This window comes from Thermobia domestica, chromosome 7, assembly GCF_964235325.1.
Source record: "Thermobia domestica chromosome 7, izTheDome1.hap1.1, whole genome shotgun sequence".
In the NCBI taxonomy this organism is placed as follows: Eukaryota; Metazoa; Arthropoda; class Insecta; order Zygentoma; family Lepismatidae; genus Thermobia; species Thermobia domestica.
This window is the reverse complement of record NC_137460.1, coordinates 184,550,610-184,560,087: the sequence shown is the minus strand read 5'-3', so window position 1 is coordinate 184,560,087 and position 9,478 is coordinate 184,550,610. Positions and strand designations below refer to the sequence as shown.

The window sequence follows — 9,478 nt, the reverse complement described above, 5'->3', positions numbered from 1 at the left end:
TAATACATAGGCATGCACAGAAATCTGTTACTTTCAACAATATCGAATAACACATTTCTCTTTTAGAGATATTAAAAAATTTGATTACATTAAAAAAAATCGACAAAACGAAAGACGAAGAGAGAAAAAAAAATTAAAGTTAAACATTAAACATATTTCAGATTCAGTACAATAAATACATATCATGGTGAAAATGAAAAGAAAAAAATATAATTGGTTAATTAATCTTAAAAGAAAAAAAAAACACTTTGGTAGCATTTTATTGAGTCTCTGTCCCAAGAGGAGAAATTTCGACAATTTTATGAGTTTGTTCTCACGTCGATAGTAACTCCTTTTTCAACTCTCTTTACGCACTGTGATTGGTGTCCATGAGAGTATTTAATCATTTGTCTTAACGACAGACAAAAAATTTAGTTTCTTCATATTATATATATTTTCCATTTCGTCACTTGACGCACTTGGTATAAAATTTCAAAGTTAATTCAGATTAAAGAAAAATTATTGAATCCAGTCACAGACATTGGGAACATATTTCCATAATACTATATGATATTTCAATGGAATTTGGTCTTTAGACCTATCTAGGTCCTGTATTCACATTACGAAATTATTAATCACTTTTAGTTCAAATTAAGATCACTAAAATTTGATTTTTGGTCTAAATCGTGGAGTCAAGAAATTCGAGTCACTGAACTGACGAATGACAAATAGTTAGGTTTCCGATCGTAAGGGAGGATTTGTTTCATAGTTTACTGATAGAAGGATTTATTGGCGGGGCGCACTGTTTCGTAGTTTACTGATTTCACTATGATCTCGCAAAATAAATTTGGATAAGGATTAGGGTTTTGTTTTCTTACGACCTGCTACTTGTTCCATTTACATGCAACATTTGACATAGTATTAAAAAATTGAATAGTTACAAACATTACTAACAAATCAGTAAGGTGTCATTTACTACGAGTTACGCGGTAATACTTTACATCACAAATAATTGGTCAATGTCGGGTGTCAAAAAATCTATGGCAACCTAAAACAACCAGGGTAAATACCGAGCCCTTTACATACATACTCGCATATATATTTATATATTCATATTACTCAATATAATAAATTTCACTTTAATATCCATCTTAGTATTTCATCGACATTTAAATTCTACAGAACCTTTTTATATTCAACAAGTATTCACGCTTGCTTGGCTCAAAAATACACAAAAACCCTGACTAACAAAAAACTCTTTTTCTTTTCATGAGGTTGCAACATTGAACTTTATATGTAAATCCGATAATCAATCATAATTCAATTTTACTAAAGATCCGCGTATAAAGAAATAGTTGGTGTTATTTAATAAGTTGACATAAGAGGTGGAAATACAACAAATAGAGCAGGCACGTAACTTTTCAAACTATGTAAGTACACACACACACACACACACACACACACATATATATATATATATATATATATATATATATATATATATATATATATATGTATATATATATATATATGTATATATATATATATGTATATAGAGAGAAAGAAAGAAAAAAATCAAGATTATTTGAAACTATTGGGCCCAAACTATTAATACATACACACCATATGACCAATCAATAGAAAGAAAACCAGAAATCAGTAGTCAATGGATATAATTTGTACGATCGATGAATAACAAGTAAGTTTCTGGGAATCTGAAATCATAGTGTACCTTCTAGTCAGTTTCTCCCGTGGTGGATTGAGTATCGTGAAAATGGTCCTGAGTTGTGCTGAAATACCTCCACGAATTATATTCCTCGATGTCTCAGTTAGTACATACGATCAAAATAATTGATATGAACATTGTATGTTTTCATGAGTTTCAGAACCGGGGGGGAAGGTTGGAAAAATAAAAAAAAATTAGAGAAGGAATAGAAGAAGAATAGGTAAAAAAAGAGAGGAGACAGAACACTACGAAAGATAAATGGTCAAATTTATGTATATAACAACTCACAGCCAAAAAAGTTCACATATGCCGAAAGAGGGTGGTTTACTTAAATACGTAAACTCAAAAGTTATCTCCAAAAACACAACTAGTCTGTGCCCGCAAAGGAATTTTCAGAAAGACGAAAGCTTTAAGGAAATTCCCCTCTTCGCTGTATCCGGTTGAGTCCTTGGAAACCCCGGCCATGCCGGAAGGTTAGAGAAGGCGCTAATTTAGAATTTCAAAAAAGGAAAAAAAATCATTCGACCTCTTAGAAACCAAGAATGTCCAGAGTAGTGATGAAACTAGAGTAAAATAATAGCTAAGATATCCCTAATTAGTGATTTGCCAAAATAAAAAAAAATAAAATAAACTGAATTTTGGATCGGTGATTTCAGTGACCAAACATCACCGATGGCTACCCTGCGCAGACATGCCAAGGTCTGGGACGTCGTTAATTTCCATCATCTAATTAAACTACGAAAAGAAACGAAAATACTTAAGAGGGTCATGGGTCGACGTCCGGGTACGCAATGGACATAAATATTAATTTAGTAGCGGTTGATTTAACCAGATAGTCCGATCTAAGTTGCTATATGAACACTGCACAGTAAATAAGGTAAGCAACGAAAAAAAAATCTCGGAAAGTCAATGGTACGAATGACCAAACCTATACTTTTCGTTGATCACCGGATATAGCAGTTACTTTTCTTAATTATCATTTCAGTCAACCTTTAAAAGTAATTCCCACATGATGCTACCCTATCTGTTGAAAGGCTTAAGATCCGGGTCTGTTAATATGAGGTCCTTAAATGCGAAGTAACACACAATTCCCAACTACACTTTACTATCCAAATAGCAAACTCGGTTGGATGAATGTACTGGGGTAGAAGTCAAAACGCGAGAGATTTTAGTAAACATATTCATATTCTCACTATATAATATACACTAGGCCTAACCATTTAAATATAGGTGTCATATCATCACGTTCATTTCACATTATAATCGTATTATTATTATATCATTACATTTAATTATTATTTACTCATTTCCACATGAAGTAATATTTTACAGACACCCTATTTCATACATTTTACACGCAGGCCATACACATATTTATATTACGCACTAATAAATATATAATTATCACAAACTGTCACGCTTAAACCACTACACGATAACATTCATCGAACCACGGACTCTGTTTCGAAGCACCCAAATTATATTTACTTCGCAGAAAAAAAACATATGTGTATTCACTGAAAGTTCAACGATTAATTTATTTCTGATTTGCTGATAAAACTAAAGCAACAATGGAATTTTTCTACAGCCACGGGAAAAGAGAATTTAATACTACATTTTGAAACAAACAGTAACAGCATATGGGCTTTACTTCTGTTAAAAAAAATAGGCATTCTTGATTTCAATGGATATTTCGATTGCTACTTGACCTAGCAAGCTGTAATTTTCAGAACCACGAGATCTCATGCTATTTCATCAAAACGTACACTCATTTGAACTGAAAACCATGTCCACGGGATGTAATTTAGAAATAAGAGGCCAAAATAAAACAATCTAGGTCACTAACTTGGGCGATGACGTAATGTCAACAAACAATTGATTAGCGAAAACGGACACGATGGCGCTGTAGTGGAGACATAATTTACCGTGTACTGAAATATATAATTGTACTTATTAATCAGAAATCTAATATTTACTCTCGTTTAGTGTGCTTTGAGTTAGACAAATGGTATTAAACTAACGCATGTGAACTACACTGTCCTAACAGTAGAAATCACGCACTCACACAGAACTACTAACTACACACACCACTATAAATACTACACATAAAACTAACTAAACAAGCACCATTTAATTACATGCATATTGAAGAAAAGTACCTTTAAACACATTACTCCTTGTCGGTATATAAAGTCGGCTCTATCGAACTTTATGGGGGCAAAATGAGAAGAGTTACCCTAGGTCCAATTGACCTGACCAATTGTTTACAAAATGATTACTAAAGATTGATGCCCTGGGGGCACCTTAACAAGGTTTATTGAGGGACCCTTGCCCTGAGAGGGGAAAAGACCCTAAAACAAACAATAACTAACCCATCCCCCGCTAGAACTGGTTCAATTTGGAAAGATAAATAGGAGCCCCTTTTAGTTAACTTAAGCTGTCATTTTGATGGTTAGTATTACAAAACCTACTACGTACAGACACTTACTAAAAGAATCACATTTACCAAATACACGAAAAATATGCACAAAACAGGTCGTATTTCCCTACTCCCTAACTGAATTTGAAAGAAAAGGAAGTAAAATCACTATTTCACTCTGTCTATTTTAGCTTGGATGACGAGCAATATGGCGTCTGAAAAGCTGGTTCCTATTTCTCCTTGGTTTTACTGAATTATTAACTGTCCTTTTAGAAAAAAAAACAGATTCTTGAGTTCCTAAATGATCATACGGCGTTTATTATATGATTAGATTAACTTTTACCTTGCTTCTCCTCGAATTTCCACCATAAAAATGGTAATTAATTTTTACAGGTCGTACACACAAATCGTTTTAGTTAAGAATGATAATATTGCGCCGAAAACGACAGGGGTTGGAGAATTCCTCCAATCAGGGCGAAACCTTTAGCCGCGGAAATTACAAAACAAATAGAAATTTGTCAAATCCAGATATAACCGGATCTGAAAGTGACTATGGACTAGTGAGAGGGGGTGAGGGAAAGTTTAGGTAAGAAAATTTACATCCAATGGCAGAACTATATTTCGGCATGACGTCAGAATGGTAAACCTTGTAACTATTCAACTTATATATGCGAAAATGGAATTTACAATTAATCAAAATATAAATAAATATATTATTCAGTTAAAATATGATTACTAATGAGACCTTTCGATTCATTACATTTAATTTGAAGTAAAGAGAATAAATAAATTGTGTAATTAAACCGAAATTGAATTTTAAAAAAAATCACTAGGTACAGGGTGAGTAAAAAAAGTTGCTATTACTCTCAACTGTAATGGTACATTACACACTGATTCAAATAAGTAAAAGAAAAACAAACAGTATATCTGAACTGATTCGAGTTAATAATAGGGGGCCGCGGTGGCTCAGTGGTAGAGCGTTCACCTTTGGTGCTTCGGGTCCCGGGTTCGATCCCAGCCCCCGCCAAGTGAACTTTGTGGTGGACAAACACCGTGTGCGTGGGTTTTCTCGGGGTTCTCCCACTTTCTTCATTCATTCATTTCATTCATTACTCATCATCACCGTCTCCTTTAGCCTAACCGGCATAACCGTGGGACGTCAAACTCAAAGATTTCATTTCATTTTTTCGAGTTAATAGTATTTATTTTAGGATAGGTTGTTCGCAGCGCAAAAGTCGCTAGATTTGTGAGTTTGTCGCCAAATCGTCATTCCAAAATCACCAAAAAAGTCGCTAATCGGAAAAATTATTTTTTGTCGCTATCATGGAAGGCGAATCCCCTAGATTTAGCGACTTTTCCCCCAAATTGGGAACACTGCCTACCATTACGTCGACTGCGATGTTGCAAAACCTACAATTTTAAGGGACAGAAAAATTTGGGCATACAATTATATGTTGGAGAAATGTACAATATACCGCTGTCCGGAAAACGGATTTTTTCAGTATAAATGTGATGACAATACTCTGTTGAAGACAATTTGTTTAGAAATTCTGATGCTAATCTTGGGTGAAATTATTTTATCACTTTTTCATTTTTACGCAAAAGAAAGACGAATACTCTTTCTTTTTTTTATTCGTGGTTGGTGGGAGAGAATTTGTATTATGTTTTCTAACAGTTTCCTTATCCATTGAGCTCCCTTATTTCTGCAATATCTAGGGGCAATGCAAAGATTATTCACATCTGAGATTCTGCATTTACTGCCCTGTTCATGATTTATTGTTAAACCAGACTTTGATGTTGTATTGTTGCTATATTATTAATACACATTTCACGATTTATCTTTATACAGGTAATACTTTTATCTGATTTCTTGTGTATAATGTAACACATGAGTTTTACAAAACGTATCGTGTGAAACACATCTATTGTTTGATAAAGGTTAAGAATAATATTCAATCATAATTGCAGAAATGGTAATTGGTTTGTTCATATGGAAACGTTATGTCTTGGTGGAATATACGTAGTTTTTTTAAATGCTATTTTTCGTACTTTTATACTTTTCGTTTCAGCTCATGACTGCAGGTGTAGCTTGCTCACATCCGATATAGAATGCATTGCTCTTTCATCTTGGTGCTCTCTACTCTGCTTGTTTACTGTGTTGTTTGCGCAGACTATTGTCAAACACCGTGTATCAATAAAAAAGGAAGAACGATCCACACCATGTGTACGTACAAAGTAAGTGACTTTATAATTTATCTTCGCAGATAAAAGAAGTCTTTACTGATTTATTGACTATTGAATGATCAACCAACGCCTAGGGCAAACTGTTCAAGCTAGAAGCTCCAAATTTAGACAGTACATAGGGTTTGTGATGCAACGTTCCACTAAGCAAGTATTTTTGGAAAATCAATGTAAAAAGGGGGAAATATATATGCGATTATTATAATATGATATCCATATCTCGGTCACATGGAATTTAGTATTTGGAATTTTCTTTTACTATAAATATGTGTTTCAATGTGTGTGTGTGTGTTTTAATTTTTGAACTAGAATAGTAGTGAAAATGGGGAGTTCTACTAAAAAGCCTATAAGAAGCACTCAAATTCTGTGAGAGTTCAGACGAAATCTATATGAATGGCGCAAAAAGCAGAACTGAAAGTATTGGACACAGTAACACGTTGAGACGTTTATAATATAGGGCTACTTATAGTCATAAGCATACGCCGGGAGTCAGGGAAACAAATGTTCACTTCATATGTTTGGAATCTTACAAAATCCTTATTGAAAGATCACATGGTATGCATTTCTTGTGGGTGAACAATTAGTGTTCCACTTGAGAATGAATTTCGCTGTCTGCCATCTTAACTAAAGTTTATTTTTGTATAGTTTTTCTTTGTTCGACTATGTAGTACCAAATTTCACAGAAGTAAATCCCCACGTTAAGCGGGTTTGCATATCCAGGCTCCTAACTATGAAAACATTTACAATCACTCCAACCCCAATCATTTCACAGATTAAATTTGTTGTATATAAGTTATTAGGACATAAAATTGAATATAATTTATACGAAAAAGACTTTTATGCATTGCAAGAGTTGTCCAAATATTCACCACAAACTTACAGTCGTATCGACATTAACAAAAAGAAGTGTGGAGCAGGAAACCACTTTACATAAAAGTCAAAACAGGCTCAGTGACGACGTACGAACTCATACGTTCGTGAGACTTCGTGCTAGTAACATCGTCTCTCGCTCGCTGACCGTTTGTGTTGTAACACAGGACAAGTTCCGAAATTAGTTTGTGTACTGTGTTAATTCTCAGTGAGATACTTAAGTTTGTGTTAGTGTTCTGGATCTGCATATATATATTTTCTTTTCCAAGTGATTTTTGTGGTCATGTTTCGACGGAAAATTCAGCATGAGTTGTTTGCGTGAGAGTACCTTACGTATTAATTTTGGTCAAGTAAGTCAAAAGCCTACTTCAATTTTTATCCATGAATGGATACGAAACACATTCAAATTAACAATTGATCAACTCAATAGTATAGAACTAGACTACATAAGGAAACAACTGTATATTAAACTAGTCAACAAGGTGCTGTGTGAACGAATTCTCGCTTCAACCAATGGTGAAGTCAAATACACCGATAGTGACAAGGAACACTTACTTCCTATTGATCTTGCTGACAACAGCTTTACAGTCGTTAAAGTATCTTTGTGTCCTATGGAACTTAGTAACCAACAGTTAACTCGTTTTTTTTTCTCATTATGGTGAAATACAGTCAATCATAGACGAACAGTATTCTGCGAACCATGTGTATGTCACCCGTACTGGATGTAAATTAATTAAGATGAAGGTTAAACAAAATATTCCTTCATTTATTACAGTGTGTGGTTTAAGGCTATTTTGTAGTTACTCAGGACAAATTCAAACTTGTGCGTTGTGGAATTCACAGGACCATTTTGTTCAAGAGTGCCCCCGCAAAAAAGTTCCGCAAATCAAAGTTAATCCGCAAGTTAGAAGCTTCCAACCGCCACCGCTCCGTATACCTCATAATCTTCCACACGAAAAAGATGCTTTGCATACTGATACCTACACGGAATTTCCGCTGCTTACTTCTGCTCGCCCTGGTGCTTCAAGTCAAGATGTTCCAGCAGTTGAAACATCCCTCGATCCAGACATTCTCCCGGACCCACCTATGGAAGGAGTTCGTTCTACTGACCCGGAAGTTCTTGCTCATTCGGAACCTACTGCATCTCCCGTGCACTTGGGAGCAGACTCAAACATCACTCTCGATAGGAATCTACTACCCCTTACCAGTGACTCTGCTAGTGGATCTGATCTCAGTGCCCCTGTATGCGAAAAACGTAAACTTTCCAAACTAAAGACAACTGTTAGTGGAGTTTCGAAACATTCTAAAGGAAGCCGTACTTCCGATGTTACCCAAGTTTCAGGTGCCCGAACCCGGGCCACTTTGAAAAAGTTGAAAGCTGGTATCCCCGTTGGGGACGACTTATAATAATTTTCCTTGTTATATTGTGGTCTATATTACAGCCATTTATGCAGTGTTTAACTTTTCGCTTCACTCTATTTTTGTTTATGTTTATCTTTATATATAGTTTTAGTTTTGCCACCATTAACTTAAATGGATTTACTTCTCCTGTTAAACAAGAAGCATTAAGAGACTTTATCTACAAAGCAGATATTGATGTGTTGTTCGCTCAAGAAGTAGCTCTTCAAGAGTATAGTTATCTTTCACATCATACATGCTATTCTCGTTTTACGGAGAATGGGCTAGGTACAGCTATCATCTACCGTAATGATCTAGAGTTTAAGGCCGTTAATGATCACCCAAATGAACGAATCTCCGTTGGAATGATTGACCGCATCAAATTATGCAATATTTACGTGCCATCTGGGTCTCACAAAAAGCGAGAGAGACAGGATTTCTTCAACACTGATCTTGCACAGGCTTTATTTAATGGTGCCAACCCTTGTATTTTAGGTGGAGATTATAATTCTGTTTTACGAATTTAGGACAGAATGGCAGGAGGACAAAATGGCAGGGGACATAATGGCAGGAAATAAAAGCAGGAGGACAAAATGGCAGCGGACGAAATGGCAGGAGGACGAAATGGCAGCGGACAAAATGGCAGGAGGACGAAATGGCAGCGGACGAAATGGCAGAAGGACAGAATGGCAGGAAGTTAATTTGGCAAAAATTATAACTCCTAGAGCTCGTATTTTTAGGTTTTACCTATTGTGTTTGTTAGTAGGTAACGGTTATCGATTTATTAATTTCTACCTCAAATGTCCAAAGCATATAAATACAGCTAAATTGAACCAAGACCGTAA

The 9,478-nt window shown here is 35.1% G+C and overlaps 1 protein-coding gene across 2 annotated transcripts in view; it reads left to right on the top strand.

Annotated features, from left to right (window-relative positions):
- Window positions 1-6,139: 6,139 nt before the first annotated feature.
- LOC145688978 (venom allergen 3-like) overlaps window positions 6,140-9,478 on the top strand; it is a 216,813-nt gene continuing 213,474 nt past the window's right edge. For both annotated transcript variants that reach the window (XM_081763134.1, XM_081763133.1), the window contains exon 1: window positions 6,140-6,359. In XM_081763134.1, coding sequence (XP_081619260.1) covers window positions 6,234-6,359 — 126 coding nt within the window. In that variant the 5' untranslated portion in view covers window positions 6,140-6,233. The remainder of the gene's footprint in view (window positions 6,360-9,478) is intronic.